Source organism: Hippocampus guttulatus, chromosome 1 (assembly GCF_054856545.1).
Source record: "Hippocampus guttulatus isolate MCC_2025c chromosome 1, RoL_Hgut_1.0, whole genome shotgun sequence".
NCBI lineage: Eukaryota > Metazoa > Chordata > Actinopteri > Syngnathiformes > Syngnathidae > Hippocampus > Hippocampus guttulatus.
The window spans coordinates 10823327-10842287 of record NC_141261.1 but is presented as its reverse complement, the minus strand read 5'-3'; the positions used below and the strand labels follow the sequence as shown (position 1 = coordinate 10842287).

Genomic DNA, 18961 nt, shown 5'->3' with positions numbered 1-18961 from the left:
GAACAATGAATTTGTATCTTTTTTTTTTAAAAACGTTTTGACCTAAATAGTCATGACCCGTTTATTATTCCAAAATTGCCAAAGAAATGGTGCCACTTGACTGTATGCATTGCGAAAGCAGTGACTCTTATTATGTCGCAAAATTTTCGACACGAGGTATGCGTTTCCAAGATATTTTATATCTTGCCTTACCGTACAGCTCTCCATGAGATGAGTGCATCGTTTTTTTTGTGATACATCACAATCATATCAGAGCTTTTCATTAAATTAAAGCTGATAAATGTGAGTAGCCCACATCTTGAGGTATGCATTTCTTAAAAAGGATGATGTCATCATTTATTACAAACCATCCTTGAGAAAACGGGCAGCACCCGGAACGAGACAAACAGGCCTCACTAGTTCTTGCCAGTTTGCACTTTTATTGTTTCCTCATTCACTAGACAGACCAATGGTGCAGGTTTACCATACACAGTGATTAGGATATCTGCATGACACATCTACGCTATACAGCGAATGGGTTATAATTATTACAAATACAGTAAACATATTTACACTTTTAATTCAAGCTCCGTACAACACAGATATTTACAAAATAAGCAATGGAAAATGAAAACGAGTCATGTACAATGTTAATGTTTGCCTTTTCAAGTTGAAACTTTTGGTGACTCCAAAGGGTTAACTGATCCTCATTGTTCTGTTTCGAAAGGCATCAACGGAAACGTGTCGAGGTGAAGAAAGAAGCACAAACAATAACGGATTAGTCATTTTAGACACCATGAGCTACTTCCTATTATAATCCCTGATATAAGGTAAAATAAAAACCGACTAGGGTTAGAATTTACATGGCTGGCTAGTATGAGTAGAGCGAGAATATGCTTGCACTCACAGGCAGACTTTCACTTGAATCCCTTTCTAAAGAAAGAAAAAAAAGGAGCACCAATTGCAACCAACTGTCCCCTACAAGGAACAACAAGCTTCATTTTGGTACTTTTTTTTTTAACCCCCATCACGAGTGAACTGGACATACACACATCTTCACGGAACATTCCATTCCCACGCCACTTCATTTGGTTCAAGAGCAACTAAACCGTGCAGATTTTGATCCGTTAGTTGAACTTTTTTTTTTCTTAATATGTGCAAAGAACTGCAAACTAATATGTACATTGCAAACCATAAATAGACACTCCAAAGTATGAGAAATCTGTAAATTAGACACACGGGTGGAAAATATCTGCTCTGGCAAAAAAATATATTTAAATAAGGAATGCAAAAATATCTCCCAAAGAAGTGAAAAAATACAAAAAAAACCCATCTCAAAAGTCATCAGACATAATTCGTTGACCAGCAGGTTGGCTGACCTGAGGGGAAAAAAAAACGTTGCTGATGACGTTTGAGATAGCGTCAAGTCGATTGGGAGCAAATAAAAGCAGTTTTGGTGCCTCTGTTCACCTTCATTCCATGTAAATGTTTTCATCTCGTACACAGGGGGAAAACCACTGGTTGGCTGGCCAGAGTTTTTAAAAAATTCACCCATCTGTACCAATCACATTACGGTCACACTTCACAATAGAGGCACTAAAATGAGTTGAGCGGGAGCTCCGTGGAGCCAATCATGCACAGAGCAAGTATTTTCCAAAAACAATAGCATAATTTAAAAGGATTTGTTTAGTTTCATCCCTTGAAAATATTTTCTTTCAAATAACCCTTTTGTGTAACAGCCATCCAGTGTAACCTTGATATGTGCATTTCGGCCCTTGTCTTGCTATAGTGTACACATGCAAAAAAAAAAATCAGGTTAAAACACCAATGAAGCTGACTCAAAAATAGTAACAAATGCCCTGCCACATTTCATATAAAACCTCCTTATTAAATTATTAAAAGTGTAGCACAAAACAGGTTAACAGCAACAAAAACGAGCAGACTGCGAAAGGGAAAAGGAAGAGAACACATGTCGCTGACGGTGTGACCTTGAGTGGATGTCGAATGCGAGCAGCTTCATCCGTTCAATGCTTGCTGCCCCTGCCTTCATTTTCACAACCATGAAAAGCATGCGCGGAGCCAAAAGGGCTCGAGTCGGTGTGGGTGCAACAGGAGTGGGGAACCTTTTTCCTATCAGGGGCCGTTTCGAGTAAAAACATTTCAACGTTTTTTACCATTGTATATTATTAGTAGTTGTGCGTGACATGATTTAGATATATATACTGCGGATCTGTCTCTACATATATTTTTATACAGTTTCTCTGAGGTTTTGCCTGCGTTTAGAATTACACAAGGGGGGGGAGGGATGCTCTCATGGGCCGTATTCGTCCCCACGCCTGGAGTAGACGTTAAAACATCCAAAGCTCATCTTCCTGTATGTCTCGCTCATGTGAGGAATCAATATGAACCCATTCACAGAGAGAATGCCCTACAGCGGCGTTATCGACATGGGGATCAGGCTACACAGCACGGCGTGGAGAAAGTCCATCGCTGTCGTCACTCAGATGAGAGCCTAAAGATGCAATTTGTTATATAGGGTTGTTTTCTAAAGGCCATTTGGGAGCGGGAAGGGCGCCTCGCATCTTACGTTTGGACGAGGCGGAAACCTGAAGCAACTCTACTCTACTCTAAGACTACGTTAGCAGCAAATGTTCTTCACCGCGTGTTGCTTTGCGTAAAGCAGACGCATCCCTTGGAGATGATACATTTTCCCCGGCACGATTTAATCCCATTATTTTTTTTGGTGCTTCAATAAGCAAAGTGGGTGTTCTCCTGAGGACTGCTGCGGTTAAGTACAGGAAAAAAAAAAACGGAATCAAAACCGGGTGACAATAACACCGGGAGACATTTGATGATTGGCAAACAGAAAATGAGTGGCTAGAGAAACGTTTTCAGCAGAAACGTGCACACGAGTGGACTATAACGACATGCTACTCGCTAGAGACGCGAATGACAGCGAAGCAAGGACAAAATTAGACCTTGTCGTGAATAAACCAAAACGCAAAAAGCTGAGGGGGAAGGGGGACAGAAATCGCAAGAGAGGAGACGTTAAGCCACAAGTCTACTTACAAGAGAAAACTGTCAAGAATCACAATCGATTAATAGGTATTAACACTCGGTATGTTCAAAGGCGTTTCGAAAGAATGGAGCTTGTGGTATCCACTTCAGTTCTTGATGTGGCCACTACGCCTTCTCGCCAGCTTGGACCTGTTGGGGGGAAACGCGGTGAACAAAGCAGATCTTTGAGCAACGGCGCTTTCATTTTAAAGTCAAGAGTGACAGAGAAAAAAAAAAGAAAGTGTTAAGTGTAACCTTATCGTTCCGGCGAGCAGAGGGTTGAAGGCGTATAGCCAGTCATTCATGTCTTTCTCATTGTTGGCCTGCAGGAGGATTCCTCGGTGCTTTGTGCACACAGCAAATGTGTTGGGTGTCTAACAAGAAAATAATATTCTTTTCAAAGGTTTTGTCTTGAAGTCGAGGGAAAAAAAAAACTTTTGTCATGCAAGGCTCAAAATAAGAGGTTTGGGATTCAAGTGTGCCAGGCAAAATTTGCATTTTGCACCTCAACAAAACTGAGTGAATAGCAAAATTGAGAATCAACTGCTGAGACGGGCACAAAAAGCTTCGCTGAGCTGAACGCAAACACATCACCCACCACGGGTAGCCGGAGCTCGAGGCAAGCTCGGTGCTTCTGATGCCGCAGCGGCTAGCTAGCAATGAGCTTCGAGTAACGACTAGTTCTTTGCAAGTCGATCCGAAGCCAGTAATCATGGACTCCGTGGTGATGAATAAACGTTTTTTGACAAGTATGGTTCTCACGCAGGGATGGACAAGAAAAGCCGGACAAGCCGTGCTAATTGCGAGGCTAAGCTAATATTGATATGTGATTGGGATACACTGGAATTAAGCGCTTGGGTGACCGAGTACACTTTTCACTGAAGTTTGACTGGAACCACCTTAAAGCGGCGTGTATCCAACTTTGAACAATAGAGGCAAAATTTGTGAGTGTCTGGACTCTGGAGAGAAAATTGACTAACCACACAATACTGGAAACTAGAAATGAATCATTTGGCATAAATCAGCCAGGAGGAGTGGTACATTACAGTATTGACATACCTGGAAACCTCCACAACTGAGCCCCACTAAGCCCCAGCTAGATAAATCGTTCTTTGCCGATGATCAAGAATATATGACCATATGTATAGTTGTATATTATCTGTGTTGCTATGTTTGTGGTCAAATATCTGGTGCTTAAAGGGTTATAAAACTGTGACACTCATCTATTTGTTAGCACGTGCATGGCATTTTACATTGTGTGTTAGCTTTAAGCTGAACTATGTAATTGTTTTAAATACCCAATGTTTAATTGTCATTGTTTTAATTCGTTTCAAAGTGACTTTCCACTGGGAGTGGCAATAAAGAGCTAGAATTTTCCTTTTTGAATTGTTCAGTGCCTTTTACAGGGCTCGTGTCAAAATTTTTTTTTTGCTCGAAAGTCAAATATGGCCAAATGACGGCTTGTGTCTCAAAAAACTACGATCACTAAGAGTGGGCAATAAATGCTAAATATCACATATCACAACGGATTTTTTTTTTTTTTTTGTGTGTGTGAGGCTCTGTTCATTGCAATCTTTCTAATTCTGAATGTAAAACATAAATTATAAATTTGTCAAATACAACTTCTAAACAAAATTCAGAAATGTTGTTTATTGTGTCCCCGGCCAATTTTGAGACATTTGAAAGACAGTTTTAACATTTGTAAGGATTGTTAACTTATATCTACTTGGGAATAAAATCTGTCTTGGTTTTTAGAATAAAATACAATACATCTTTATTGAAACACTTGGGCCTACAATGCAACTACATTTCAATATTTGTCATGATGGTGGTACACATGGAGCGCTATTTTTTTAGATGGCATTTGGTATTAAAATTTTTGAGAACCACCGCTCCAGTGCTTCCTCATGAATGGCATACCTTGAGCATGGCCTGCTGGTCTTCACTGTATTCCACTTGCGCTGTGGAAAGGTTAAGGACCCCCCGCTCCACCGGGTCCTTGTCGCTGTTGTAGATGAAGACGTAAGGCCGCCGCACGACCACAAAGTGCTTCACCCACGAGTTGGAGCGAGGCTCCATGAAGCTTAGGAAACCCTTCTTGGACACGACAGATCTAATTGGGAGGGAAAGTGCAAGTTGAAGTTGTCGGATTTGTCGCATGAGTGATTTGTGAAGCTGCGATGTATCACTTCACATAAATTTCATATTTAGTCAAGGGCACGCAGCAGCTCTCACCCTGGCCTCATTTCTTCGATATCAGGCACCAAGTTGAGGAATTCGTTCTTCCCCGCACGTGCCAGGTAGGAAGCCTCCAGGGTGGGAACCATGGGGAAGTTTTCATAGTCTGAGCAGGATGGGCTGGACGCACGGGAACAGTTCTCTGGAGTTCTTGGGGAGAAATACACAAGTTAAAAAAAAGGCTTGCAATGTAATTAGGAATGTAAGCATGACCCTGACTCTAATGGAGGTTATTCAAATGACCCCCCCAAAAAAAAAAGCACTGGCCAAGGTCAGCTAACTGAAGACTGAATGACGGATTTACTTCTGTTCTACAGAGCCACAGCGGGAGTCTGAGAGCGAGGGGCAGGTGGAGGAGGGCGTGAGTGTGGCGCTGCTGAAGCTGGTCACCGACAGGTCACGTCCCATGGGGGAGATGTCGGAGAGCTGACAGGAGAGATGGACATTGACGACGGCGTATACAGCGCGACATCGGTCTTGTGAGGCGAGAGTGGGCTCAACCTTGCAGTCGCTGATGCTGTTCACCAACTGGTTGTACTCGCTGTTGAATGTGTGAGTCAGGAGGCGGAGGCACTACAGCGGAACCAAAGTGACACAGCACATGAACAGAGGAACATCTGGTGAATGGCTTGGCAAACTTGAGTGAACCGTGATGAAAAAACAACAACAGTGGAGTGAGGGTCCTTGTGCTGGCAAACGTGGTCCTTGAATTCAGAACCTTGCTCATATTTCTTAAGTTTCATAAAGGTAGATTTACTTTCGATGATTTATAGCAGGGGTGTCAAACTCATTTATGTCAAGGGCCACATTATAGTTACCGTTTCCCTTGGAGGGCCATTATGACTGAAACTATATAAAGAAGTCAAGAATAACGTTTTTTTTTCCCTTCAATTATTGTTTAAGTAACTGTATTGAGGGGTTTGGTAGCAAGAAAATGCTTACAACAAGTCACTGATTTATGACAGCTGAAAATGTGAAATTTTGGTACAGATTTTAGCAAGCATCATGAACGTTGTCATGTTTGATTTGCTTGTGCGGGCCACTTAAAATTACGCGGTGGGCCACATCTGGCCCCCGGGCCTTCAGTTTGACACCATGATTTATCCTTTTGGGTAATTGTTAGAATCATCAGGAATCTAACATTCATTGGAATAATGACATTGTAGAAAATGAGAAGTATGGAAATACATTCTGCCGTCAAAAAATAATGCAAAAAAAAAAAAGTCAGCCTTCTCAGAGTACATATCCCATAATGTCTCCTATTTAGGAATTTTCTGTCACCTTCGTGGCCAGCTCCTTCTCGCGATCAACCAGGCTCTCAATGTCGGCGGAGTCGTAGCCGCTGCTCTCACTGGGCGTGATGGCGCTCTCAAAGGTGGTACTGGAGATTTGCGAGGAGATGGAAGTGGAGGTGGACAAGGTGCCCGAGCTCATGCTTGGAGACAACAACTCGCTGAGGGATTTGCTGGCTGGCGCCGATCCCACGGGAGCCGACTCTCCCAGTTTGTCCCTCAGCAGGAGGAGGTGGCGGGTCTTCTCCACCTGGACGAGTAGAAGAAGAAATGAGCGCGATTCAAAACCCCTCACGGCATACAGAATTTATTTCCTCAGCTCGCATGTGAATTTGATTTGTACAGTACCTCATGCAGCTGCTCCATTTTCTCCAGCTCCCATTGATGCTCCAGGATGAGACTGTCTCCTCTGGGCCTCCAACCTGCCAGGTTCTCCTCGCCACGCACGTAGGCCACTGATGTGTCCAAAACCTTCCGCCTTCGGCGCTGCATGCCTGCAAAGCGTGACCGCAACTCTCCCGTGAGACGATATACATTTTACTTCAACATCATGATGTCACAAAGCTCACCTGGACTTCCAGAATCGGACATCTTGCACAAACTCAACTCATAGATTCCGGTAACACGGTTGCTGTGAATAAAAAGAGCAGAGAATTCAAAAGACTGAATGCCGGGTAACCAAGTCGTTTTGGTGGTTCTCAAATGTCGAGGAGGAAATTTTTCAAGGACCCTGATTGCCCACAATACTTTTGGCACTTTACACAATGTTTGTTTTGAACAAGTCAAGCTAAATAGCTGCGACCTGTTTGACTGAATGCCAACCACCAATTCAATGTAATGAAATGTAATATTTGTCCATCGTTGTTAGCTGACTAGTTCTGCTTCCACTAACAACATGGATGCAAAGTGAGCAGCGGCAGTTTACAAAAGCTAAGGCCGTGTTGCCTAATTAGCGATTTGGTCACCATATTGTATTTATTTGACGATAGACAGCAAACACAGGAAAGAAACAGACAGCACGGGTGGAATCCATTTCACCTTGTATTCTGAACGATAAAAAGGGAGCCCGGTGGAAGGTAATCACAGAGTCAATCATGCTTAAACATTTCCAAAGACATGGTGTTATTTGTTGTAAAATTCCTTTTGTCAAATTCATCTTGTCTCACCTGTACAATTCCACATGAGAAAAGCACACAGAAGTGCTAGAGATGCTACTTGCATGCAGAGACGTCACATCTTTGTCATACTGTCCATCACAATCACATTAGTGCATTTAATTGGTCCAAAGCTAAGGTGAAAGGATTCATTGGTTTTGTATGCTTGATTTATTAGTGTACTAAATTCTATCCCGCTCCCTAAGTGATCCCTGGGGATCCCCGGATCCCAGTTCGAGAGCCACTCGATAGTCATAGTAAAGTGACCTGCAGCCTTACCAGTCTGGGGTTTTGGAATACCCACTCCCGAAAAGATTCCTGAGGGAACGGGGAGGTGAGATCTTTGCATCTCGAGAGTAAAAGACCATGCAGATGTCTTTGGTGATAATAGCGGGTTGGATGCAATGGTCAAGCTGCAAAGAGGACAGGCACGGCACATTAAAAAAAATAAAAATAATTGGTAAATATGCAGATGAGAGGAGCGGCAGCAGACCTCCAGATATGCCGAGAGAGTCATGTAGATCTTCTCTCCGTAAGGAGTAACTCGGTTTAACAGGAGGGAGTTGTGCAGGGAGCTGTCCCACACTGCCTCGAAGCGGTAGAAGGTCCTGCGGGAAACCAAAAACAATAAGCACAAATCGTGTGGACAACGGCCCTTCATTTAGTCAGTGCTTTGCAAAAAAAAAAAAAGTGACGGGGTAAGGTTGCGAACTCTCAAAAATCAAAGTCAAAGGGAGCTACTCAGGGGAGTGTCATATTGGGAGTTGTCACCTACAGAACTTGACATTGACACAGTGCAGTGAAGTGTAACTCACGCGTTTCTCAAGTCATAACATGATGTAGGAAACGCACTGAGCTGAAAGCTCGACTCCAGAACATGACAAAGCAATACAGTGCTACAAAGTGGAACAAGCTTTCCGGAGTGACTGATGGCACGAGACCTGGGCTGATTCCCCCTTTTTGACCTCAACCGTAGTTTTAAAAAGTCCACTAATGCTGGCTGTCAATTGGAATGAGCTCTTCTTGGAGGGGACAACATCTAAGCAGGGCACAATATGAGTGGCTTTTTTCTTTTTGAAGTTAATTGCCTCCCATTAACTGTTTTTTCCTCAATGTCAGCTAGCAGTTACGCACAGAGGAGGAGGGAGGGAGCAAGACCAGACACGGATACCTTGATGCTCCGATTATCGCATATTTCGCTTTGGAAAAAAAAAAGGTTCCAGCAGGTACATGTTAGCCCCACAGACAACATAAGTAGCCAGTGGGTCTGATAAACACAAATTTATGTATTTATTTATTTAAATTTAACATGGTAAACCTTTCTTCTGAAATAAAAGGGCGGCAAAGTTTCCCCTTTCGCGGTTTTTGCATTTCTCTTATGCAAGGCAATTTCAATTGGAAACACTCGTCTTCCAAGAAAACGTTTTTCTTTTGATTTATTTGTCTCGATTGGCAGAAGGGGGCGCTGTTGTGCACAGACAGAAATCATCTGACAGCAACTGGTGTCGTTTACTCGCCTTTGCTGAGAAGGCAAAGGCTGCAGATTGAAACCACGCGAAGGTTTTTATCCCCACAAAGATCCGCGAACAGGCAAGATTTCATAATGCGTCAGGACACGCGCATGCACAACTGCCTCACCAGTCTCAAATTAGAAGTGTAAATAATTTGCAATCTTGGTGCAAGTGTGCTTTGAAGTGAGAATGACAAAAAAATCAAATAAAATGAATACACAGAAGGTTTGAATTTGCACATGATCACCTATACTTGAGTATACCTTGCGTGGCCAAAAATAAGTCACCGCCAAGGCAAACAACATCAGTTTGCTGATGAGGCTAATGACAAAATTCTGTCATGTGGTTGGGAAAGTCCATATTCATCCTGATAGTAGATTTCGGACAGAAATGAGAGAAACTCTTTGTTGTGCAGGGAGTTTCCATGTGGAAAATAATATCACTAGGAATGTATGTGACTTATTATCAGAGTGCCTTATTTGAACTTTGGCCAGGCAGAGTATATTATAATAGTTTCCCTGTTCAGTGGACGATAATTACAAATAAAGGCAAGACACAATGAAGAACACAGACTATTTACGAACTGAATTTCTATCACTCTATTGGACTACAGAGAAGCATAAAGTTCTTCCGGAGAAGGAACCTTATGTTCTGCAGTCACTAGTACCTATCAATATCCTTATCAATAGACAGCCTGAGCACAATCAAGAGTCCAGCGGCAGCGGGAGGGACGAATGCACGGAAAGAAAAAAAAAAAAGAGAAGCAGAAAGAGTCAAGCAACAATGGAGCAAATTCAATGGCCATGCGGTGATTCTAAAACATACAGCCGGAGACAATGACAGTCATACTGTTTTTCAATATATTGTGAATACGGAATTACATCTCAGTATGAGATGAAAACATGATACAAGAGAACAACTTCTGAGTATTGTTTTTTTTTTTTTAATAAAAGCTTTCTGTATTGAATTTACCTGTTCGAGTTGTGGGAAGATTTGATGTTCTTGGCAGAGATGATGTTAAGGGACAAAACGGCATCAGCTGCGCCATCGTCCACTTCAGCCGTGTTCCGAATGCGACCTGGTGGGACACAGAATGATCCGGCGGATCAAATTCACCAGTCTCCCAAAATCGATGAGGGATTTTGTACAGGCAGGATGCTACGTTGTATCAAATTAGCAGTTTTTTTTTTAGCTTTAAAACACTGACAAGTAGAAACTGTGCATTGGTATTTTTTTGCTTTTGCATTTGCATTTTCCATTGAAGACCTGTCAATCTCTGACGCACTGCTCACTCACCAACAACCAACTCGCGAACATCTTTCCAGTGCAGCTCGCTACCCTTTTCGTGGATTAAAGTCACAGTGATCCGCCGCTGGATTCCCTACAGCGTAAACATGACAGCAGCTTAGGATCAGCAGCTATTATTGAAAACCTTAATGATTTTTATGACCATTTGAATTTGTGTCAGCTGAAACTGCGCCGTGAGACACCGTCGAGTTGAACGGAAATGAAGAAGGAAAACTTAGTACCTGGTGCAACAGGTACGTGCCGTGGCAAAGCAGTGCGCCACTGTGATCCACAATAGCTGGAATGTACCTGTGGAGGAACACATTGAGCTCAGATAATCAGATATTAAACATCAAAAAGGCAGGTAACAGCAAAACTAAAATTGTGAAGTCTGAATACAAATAAGATATTAATGGCAAGTATCAGTAAGATCGCATTGTCCCTAAAGAGGGCAAATCTGTGTCAGCGTCCACTGCACTGATGTCTTCGGTGCTCATCAACATCTACAGTAAGCTCAACAGTCACCTTTCAGAGGAAACTTTGATTCCCTCGAAATAAAAGGAGTCTCACAATGTATTTTTTTTAAGGCATGTCTAATTAACGGCATTAGTCTCTGTGTATAAATATAATTTGAACGTGCAGAAACTCACTCTCCTGTGGGCTCCAGCTCGCTGATCTCAAACCAGACGAGCAGGTCGTATTTGCTGACACACTGGCCCAGGTTGGACTTGGTGATTGTGTTCAACTTGGTGGCTGGGACTGATACATACACAAAATGAACATTAGGCCAATATAAAAAAAAAAGGGTAGAATGAAACTACAGTCGGCCCTAACAACCTTTTAGGATTGGGAATGATCGGCTAATGTAAATGTAAAATGCATGTGCTGTCAAAAGAGACACTGGGCCTTTATCTGTAAATCTGACTGTAAATTTCCCCATTGTGGGACAAATAAAGGATATCTTAATTAATCTTTGGGCCGTCGCACACTGCACGATGCTTACGGACACGACGACGTCCAGAACATGGCAAAAATATGACAAGTGATCACTCATGAAAGCTTGTGGCAGACCCTGCACACTGCGCTAGAGTTCAGCGGAGATACGCCGCATCGCTCGGTATGCTGAAGCAATAAAACTAACCAAATACAGTAGAACACATTTTCAACATCAAACCTCATCAGACTTGCTATGATGAGCTCAATGAAAGATTATTTCACTGTTGACAGGATCCGGATTAAAAACAAACCGCGAGCTACACAGTATGCGCTTCCTCGAATTCCAGCGTGGCGTTTCGTCCTATCGACAGCAGCTGCTCTGCACCGTATAAAGGCTTGCATTAATTAAGCTTCAGGATGCAGCAAATGCAACAGACTGGACTGCGGTTGGAACCTGGGGTCATTTGTAAACAACAGGAGTGAGGGAAGGGGGACTAAATGGACCTGCAGCAAGTTACATGACACATCACACCATTGTGCAGAGACTCATCATGCTGCGGTGACAATCGGAGAAAAGCACAGCGCTAGTCTAATCACCACATACAGACAAACCTAGTGCCTGCAAAGAAAGCTATTTCACTGCCCGCTGTACCAACCATGGTGCCTGGGCACAACAAACACGTGGTCGTCAAGCACCGAGAGGAAAGGGAAGTGCGACAGCCGGTCGGCTTCGTCCTCCAGGCTGGCCACAGCGGAGGAGGCCAAGGCATTGGCGTGCTCGGACAGAGTGTCCAGCACCTTGCCGTTCACATAGCCACTCATCAGGTAGCGCAGCAGCTCGATCTTACGAGTATGGTCTGGGGTCGCAATGTATCACGTGAAAAAAAATCCAATCGTAGCGAGAGATGAAAGACAATTGGAAGGAAACAAGAAGCATGCTGATAAGACGAACGAGAACAAACGTGAGAGGTTGCGATGCATGATGACAGGGGGAAGTAAAAGCCTTACCAGGTTTCGACAGTGGCATTGGAATAGGATAGTACTTCCTGGATGGTGTCGGAGGACTGTGGGAAGATACGGGAAGGATTTGACACCAATGCAAACACCCTCGAAAAGCACATTTTAGTTGAGTACAACCGATCCAAATCATGACTTCACATTACTTCCTTGTGACGCACCTGATGAGGTCCTGGCCGTGGAGATGCAGCGGGTGCTGCTGGTAGTGGCCAAACACTTCAAACACGATGGGCTTGGTCTTGATATACTCAATGAAGGACTCGGTCACCTCAACGGAAATCTGCTCAGGAAGAAAAGAGAGAGAGAGAGAGACGTAGTCGAAAATGGGTGGGGCGCTGACTGGTTCAAATGTATACATGAACGCAGTGATAGACCTACGTTTTGCACGTGATAAAAACCCAGAGGAGCGCCTTTGCCGGTGTTTTTCAAGGGCTCGGTGGAAAAGGCTTCATCGTGACGATGCAGGAAACTTTGGGGGGGAAAAAAAAAAGAAAAGATATGTCAGTGCGTCACTTGCAAAGGACTGCTGGACCTTTCCATCTTTTCATTTACAAACGAGACTTTGTCTTTCAAGACAAGTCAATGGTCCAGGGATAACAATTTGACACATCTGGCAAGTACACATTTAAAAGTTAAAACGGATCACCTATATGTTAGCATAATCTTATATTGCACATGTTAGATTGATGCTCTGTCTCTGCAGCTATGAGCATCTCCCAATGCAAACAGCCCCTCTACGAATGTGCTTCCTCACGCCAGCGCAACTAGAACTGCTTGCACACCTTAGACGAAGGGTGTGAGATAGCCAGTGGAGTTGCGGATAAAGACACTGCGGGCGAGTGGTCATGTTTATTTTATTTTAAAAGTGCTATATAAATAAAAGTCTTGATTGATTGTTGCACTAATATCTCAATGTGATCCTACCGTACGGGTAAACTTCATTCGTCATAAAATTGAGGACTCACTTGAACTGGCAGAAGATATCAGCGTATTCCGGTGGGACGCCGGTGGTCTGGAGCACGGTCACGCGGAAGGTGAAGGTGCTGCCTATCTCCAACTGGCCCGGTAGACTGTCACCACAAGGCAGTTTGGTTTCTGCGGTGTTTCCCAGCTTGAGGTCTGAAAGAGGAAGGCCATGGTTTGTGCAGGGGGGGGGGGGGGGGGGGTCCACTGGAAATGACCCGTCGGAACGGTGTCACCTTAAAGCAATAAAGTTTAGCCACTGAACAAAGCTCATGATTCGTAGCGCAGACGAGTACTCTTGGTTTATCAAAACCACTTTTGTACACATTCCCAGAATACGCAAGCCTCCTTTTTCCATAGGTCTTGTTTTGCATTCAACAGGACCATCTGTCATGGACTAAAGGCCTGGCAGCCATACATACCCATGTCGTTGATTCTGTTGAGCTCCTCTAAGGGGGTGATGACCTCTGAACTTTGACCCTGGCCCTCCACAATGCGAAGCTCTTCCAAGGACAAACCAGAGTGGGTCATACCAGTGGATGGGAAGTCATTCTGACGGAACGAAAAGAGAAGAGAGGTTTACGTTTAGCAGAAATCGCTATTTCTCCGACTACCATTTTAAGAATAGAAAGCCATTTCAAAACAGTCCAGGTGTTTACAAAGATATTATTTTGACGACATCTGTAGACTCTCACTCAGCAAAGATGTGTTTTCATCGTTTTCATCTGACGCCGGACTTACTTTTTTGAAGTAGTCATCATCAAAGGATATCTTGGCGGTTCCCGATTGCCTTACTCCAGACCCGTAGTCTGGGGCCTCCTCATCAGCTAGAGAGACGCATGATCCTCTGAGATATTTTTTTTGCACTTTGTCGACAAATACAAAATGTAATCGAGCGGAAAGCGGCACAAGTACACATGCAGGCTTTGTAGAGATTCTCCTTAATTACTCACCAGCTATGGCCTGAACCCCAACACGCAGAAAACCTCGCACGTCTCCTTTCTCTGTTACTATGGCAACACGGTGGACCAGTGGAACGGGGTACAGCAGGTTGCTCAGGTACACAAAAGCTCTACAAGTGGAAATGAAAGAATAAACGTTACGTCTTTCGCAGTGCTGCATGTTCAATGTATTTCATTTAACTAATTGTAATCTTAAGAATTCTTCATGATTACTGTAGCTAGACAGTGACATTTTACTCTACTTAGAATGAAAACTATGTTCAAAAAAAGACCCGGCAAAAAGCCTGAGCACCGTTTCACTACCCATTTATTATCACAATATGACAGAGGGGTGATATAACAGGGAAGTTTGCTAAAAAAGTGGTTTATTGTGCCATGTTCCTCTTGCACAGGCTGACATTTTGTTTCTGCGAACATTATTTGCTGTCCTGCTTCCCCCCGGTGGCCCACGCTATCTCCACCGCCTCCATTTCTCTCATCTTTCTCCGAGGAGGGACTCTAGAGACCAGTGGCAGAGGAGTGATATCAATCTGGAGTACCCCTGAAGTCACGGTGACACAGACTGTCCGCGGTGCTCTGAGATTGGCCTGTTGTGTCATTACACTGCGTCTGTTTTCCCAACTGTGCTACTGCGGTTAATGACGTTGCATCTAAAATGGCAAAAATTTTTTGAAATGACTGAAAATAAAACCATCGGTTAAGATCTACAACATGAACACAAACAATGTTAAAACAAACAATAAATAAAACATGAGAACCTTCGGTGAAATAGGATTAAGGAGATTAATCAAACAAAATGACAAACATCATTAACGGGTGGGAGTTAAGACATTAAGTCATTGTTACCCATGGTGACAAGGAATGACACATCACAGTGGGTGGGGGGGGGCTGGAGAGAGAAAAGGATGGGTGGCTTTTCACTTCCAATGAAAAGCAAGTCTTGCACAGCAGGCAGGAGCGGTGTGACTAATCACATTTCATTTCGACCACACAGATTCAAGTTGCGACGGATGGCATCTGAAACGATTTTGCGACAATTGGGTGGTGGGGGAGGCCTCAAGTATGATTCGTAACTTTTTAAAATGTTGGTCTGAAATGGCATACTTTCATTCTATGCCCCCCCCCCTCCCTTAAACACGAGCAATATACGACCGAACCAAAGGAGCAAGCTTCCTCGAGTACTGTTATGCCCACATGTGCGTTGTATGGGAAAGCCACCTCCAGTCACCAACCTTCCCACCAGGATGAACCAGGGGGAGCGGTCATAGAAGGGGTCCTGGCCATCGCTGAAGATATCCGAGCCCTCCTCCGTGCCGGCATCCGAGCTGGTGTCGTCGACAAACGCCTCGTCGTCCATCAAGTCAGACATCTCGCTCTGGCGCTCGTCCGCCAGCTCGGTGATTTCAGAGTCGGTGGTGGAGAAGGTGGGCGAGGGCGTGCGTTCGGTCAGATGCTCGTTTACGCAACCGTGGAAGATGGGGGAGCTGAGAGATGAGTTGTACGGGAACATTGGCACCAAGCAAAACCAAATCACAACGAAAGAAACAAATCGCTGATTCATGAAGGCCATGGACATTTTTAAAAGCAGAATGAAATTTGAATAAACAAATACCATCCACACAATGATTAGATTTGAATATTTGCTCCTCCCATCAATTTGAGAATTATTCCTGCACGCAGTGGCACAAATTGACCGCTTTAATTGAATGAAGCGATACTACAAGCGGAGACAGTACCACAAAAGAAATAATGATTTTTTTTTCTTTTCAAGGTGAGTAACCCTTATGTATGGTGTCTGAAAAAGGAGCAAATTGCTGGCATCAGGCCGAAGCCTTCTATGTCTCAATTTGGTCATTTTCATATTTTTTTCCACAAAGCTATACTTACTCCTGGTCAGACCACACATATGTTTTTTTTTATTTATTACAAATTATAGACCAAGTGTTGAAAATGGCTAACGGCTCTTTTTGACGATTAACTGTTCATGGCTGAACTAACATGCTGTTTTTGAGGTCTCCTGAAAAGTGATGATTTTGGAGGTAGGAGGATTATGCCCGATGCCAGCAAAATAGAAATTTGCGCACGGCGCTATAGTTTCAATTTTTTTGAACTTGAGGTAGCGATTACATCAACTTGACAAAGGAAAATAAAACAATAAATGGCGCAAAAGGAAAATACAATGACAACGTAAAAATAAAAATAAAAATAAAAATAAAGACATAGGTCAAATGAATAAACCATGAGTAATGACATGAAATACCAACAAAACAATGCCTCTTTGTGAAAAAAAAATAGATGATGAATTGAAAATTAATGCATACAGTGAGTTTCAGTAAGAATGACAATGGTGAAACAAGGATCTCACTACACGTTCAGGGAAACAAAAAAAGGTAGCCCTATCAAACAAATGAAAACTTTGATAAAGAAAATGATTGGGACACCTTTTAAGATAAAGGGATGCCAAAAGTCGACGGTAAAATAAATGGCCACAAACACAAAACTCATCTCTTCATTTGAAGTCAACATTTGGGACACAAAGCTAATGAGTGTTGAATATTTAAGGTATGCGGATGTATTTTCCTGCAATTTTACATACCTTCCCACGAGCTTAAACCAATGAAAGCGATCATAGAAGGGGTCATTTCCAGTCAGAGTGCCTTCCCCACAGTCTTCCTGGTGCGTGGAAGCCATTTCTCCGGCCCGGTCATACATCTCCCGCATCTGGTCCAGACGCTGCCTGTGTCATGATAAGAAGATAAAGAATCTATATTTCTGAGCAGAACTTACTGAAGCGAGTTCACGGTGTGTGACGGTCATTACTTGAGTTTCTCGAGGGACCAATAGTGTGTGGCTCCATTCTTCAGGTCTTGGACCTCAACGGTCACCACCGTGCGAGGGAAAGGCCTGGAGTCATGCTCTTTTTCAGGTTCGGGTGGTAAGAGCTCCGGGGGCAGGGGCGAGTACAGGGTGTCTGTCAGTAAAACGAACTGGAACTGGACCTGAAGGAAGAAAGATGGCAAACATAGATCTTCAACGCATGTTTTTTTTGTTTTTGTTTGGGGTTTTTTTGTTTCGCAAGAGTGCAATCAGCCACAGCAGCTATACCAGGAGAAGCATCCCGTATCGCGATTGAAAGTGATTGCCACTGTCACGCTGATATTGTCAGACATGTAATTATTTTGTGTATGTGAAACCGCTATTGGTGTGCAATCGCATACCTCCCACATGGCAATGGATCCATTTGGCAAGTTTTGTTTGAAATGGCCTCGTGAAAAATCCCAGCTATATAGTCATACCTCTGATTAGCCACTTTGTCATGAACAGAGAGCATTCCTCAAGGTCTCCAGGAAATACACTCATCCAATTAAAGTGGCTATGTCCGCCGTCAATCATATAGCCCCTTGAAAACGACGGGCATACCACTCGGACCAGCCTCCGAATGAGTAAGTCAAGCATTTGATTTGCGGCAAGTCAAATTTCTCAATCCCGGACGATATAAAACGACTGACTTGCAAGTTATAAATCTGATCTTAGTAGACTGCGTACACAGGGAACGATATATTGGAGGGCGGTTAGCTACTGTTTTACAGAGCGTATTATTTTAACTCTTTGAATCATTTTCCAAAAGGAGGGTAATGTGGCGTCAAGTCAGTTTCCTTACTTTTTTCTTGAGCTCCACGCTAATGGCATTGGCCTCCTTCAGGTAGACGGCATTCCCCCACAACTGGTCACGGAGCGATGTGAACTGGTGGAACCTCCACTTTCTGAAGGCCCATTGAGCCAGGTTGAACTCGTGCTGAGTCCACGGCACTGTGGGACGCCAGGAGATAATGCATTTCTTAACATGGGTGGGTCAGGAAGTCCCGAGAATACATCTGGTGGAACGTTTTTCTTCAATTGTCATGTCCCACGAGAATCAGTTGTGTCCAGAAAAAGATTCTTTGTGATGCAGTCGGGGATCAGTCTCCCCATCCATGCATCCGATTTGTAAATCGCTTGTCCTCAATAAGGTCTGGAGTGTGCTGGATCCCAGTGACATTTGGTTGAGAGGCGGGGTACCACCTGGACTGGTCTCGAGTCAAACTCAGGGTACATATACTTTTATAGACTTTTTCGTTTGAGGGCCACATTCATGAAAAATGGAGGGGCCCCTTTAAAAATTCCTTCAACTTGAATGTATTAAACACGCTAAAATCAGTGACGCAAGCAGTGAAAAATTGTTCAGTTATCATTTTGGAAAACCGTTACATAACAGCTTTCTGTGAAAGATGAAAAGGCAAATTGTTTTTTTTTAAATTTGCTATGGAGAATAGACAAACACAATGTTATCATGCTTGTTGTATGTTGTGAGGGAAGAAATTTCATCTGTGCTGTATACAGCACATTTGACATTAAAGTTGTAATTGATGTTTCAAAGTTTCATTTCGTTACATGCTTGATTGACCTCGAATGCGTGTGTTTATACAGCTGGTACACAATGGAGCAGAGAATCAGGGGTCAGTTTGAGGTGAATGGAGCCAAGGCGCTTGTTAACTGATAAGTTAGGAAGAAAGATTCAACTTCGG

General features: G+C 43.4%; 1 protein-coding gene across 14 annotated transcripts in view; it reads right to left on the bottom strand.

Annotated features, from left to right (window-relative positions):
• Positions 1-396: 396 nt before the first annotated feature.
• Positions 397-18961, bottom strand: part of kif1b (kinesin family member 1B) — a 58652-nt gene continuing 40087 nt past the window's right edge. For 6 of the 14 annotated variants that reach the window (XM_086109141.1, XM_086109167.1, XM_086109192.1 and 3 more), the window contains 28 exons: positions 18058-18206; positions 17217-17395; positions 16993-17133; positions 15629-15880; positions 14388-14506; positions 14176-14261; positions 13857-13986; positions 13437-13590; positions 12850-12940; positions 12633-12751; positions 12463-12518; positions 12111-12311; positions 11169-11277; positions 10761-10827; positions 10528-10612; positions 10204-10309; positions 9899-9925; positions 8214-8328; positions 8000-8133; positions 7136-7197; positions 6915-7060; positions 6556-6816; positions 5776-5847; positions 5579-5700; positions 5272-5424; positions 4957-5149; positions 3292-3410; positions 397-3186 (listed from right to left, as the gene is read on the bottom strand). In XM_086109141.1, the coding sequence (XP_085965267.1) occupies positions 3144-3186; positions 3292-3410; positions 4957-5149; positions 5272-5424; positions 5579-5700; positions 5776-5847; positions 6556-6816; positions 6915-7060; positions 7136-7197; positions 8000-8133; positions 8214-8328; positions 9899-9925; positions 10204-10309; positions 10528-10612; positions 10761-10827; positions 11169-11277; positions 12111-12311; positions 12463-12518; positions 12633-12751; positions 12850-12940; positions 13437-13590; positions 13857-13986; positions 14176-14261; positions 14388-14506; positions 15629-15880; positions 16993-17133; positions 17217-17395; positions 18058-18206 (3491 nt within the window). In that variant the 3' untranslated portion in view covers positions 397-3143. The remainder of the gene's footprint in view (positions 3187-3291; positions 3411-4956; positions 5150-5271; positions 5425-5578; positions 5701-5775; positions 5848-6555; positions 6817-6914; positions 7061-7135; positions 7198-7999; positions 8134-8213; positions 8329-9898; positions 9926-10203; positions 10310-10527; positions 10613-10760; positions 10828-11168; positions 11278-12110; positions 12312-12462; positions 12519-12632; positions 12752-12849; positions 12941-13436; positions 13591-13856; positions 13987-14175; positions 14262-14387; positions 14507-15628; positions 15881-16992; positions 17134-17216; positions 17396-18057; positions 18207-18961) is intronic. The other 8 variants (XM_086109212.1, XM_086109238.1, XM_086109254.1 and 5 more) reach the window with 4 other exon arrangements.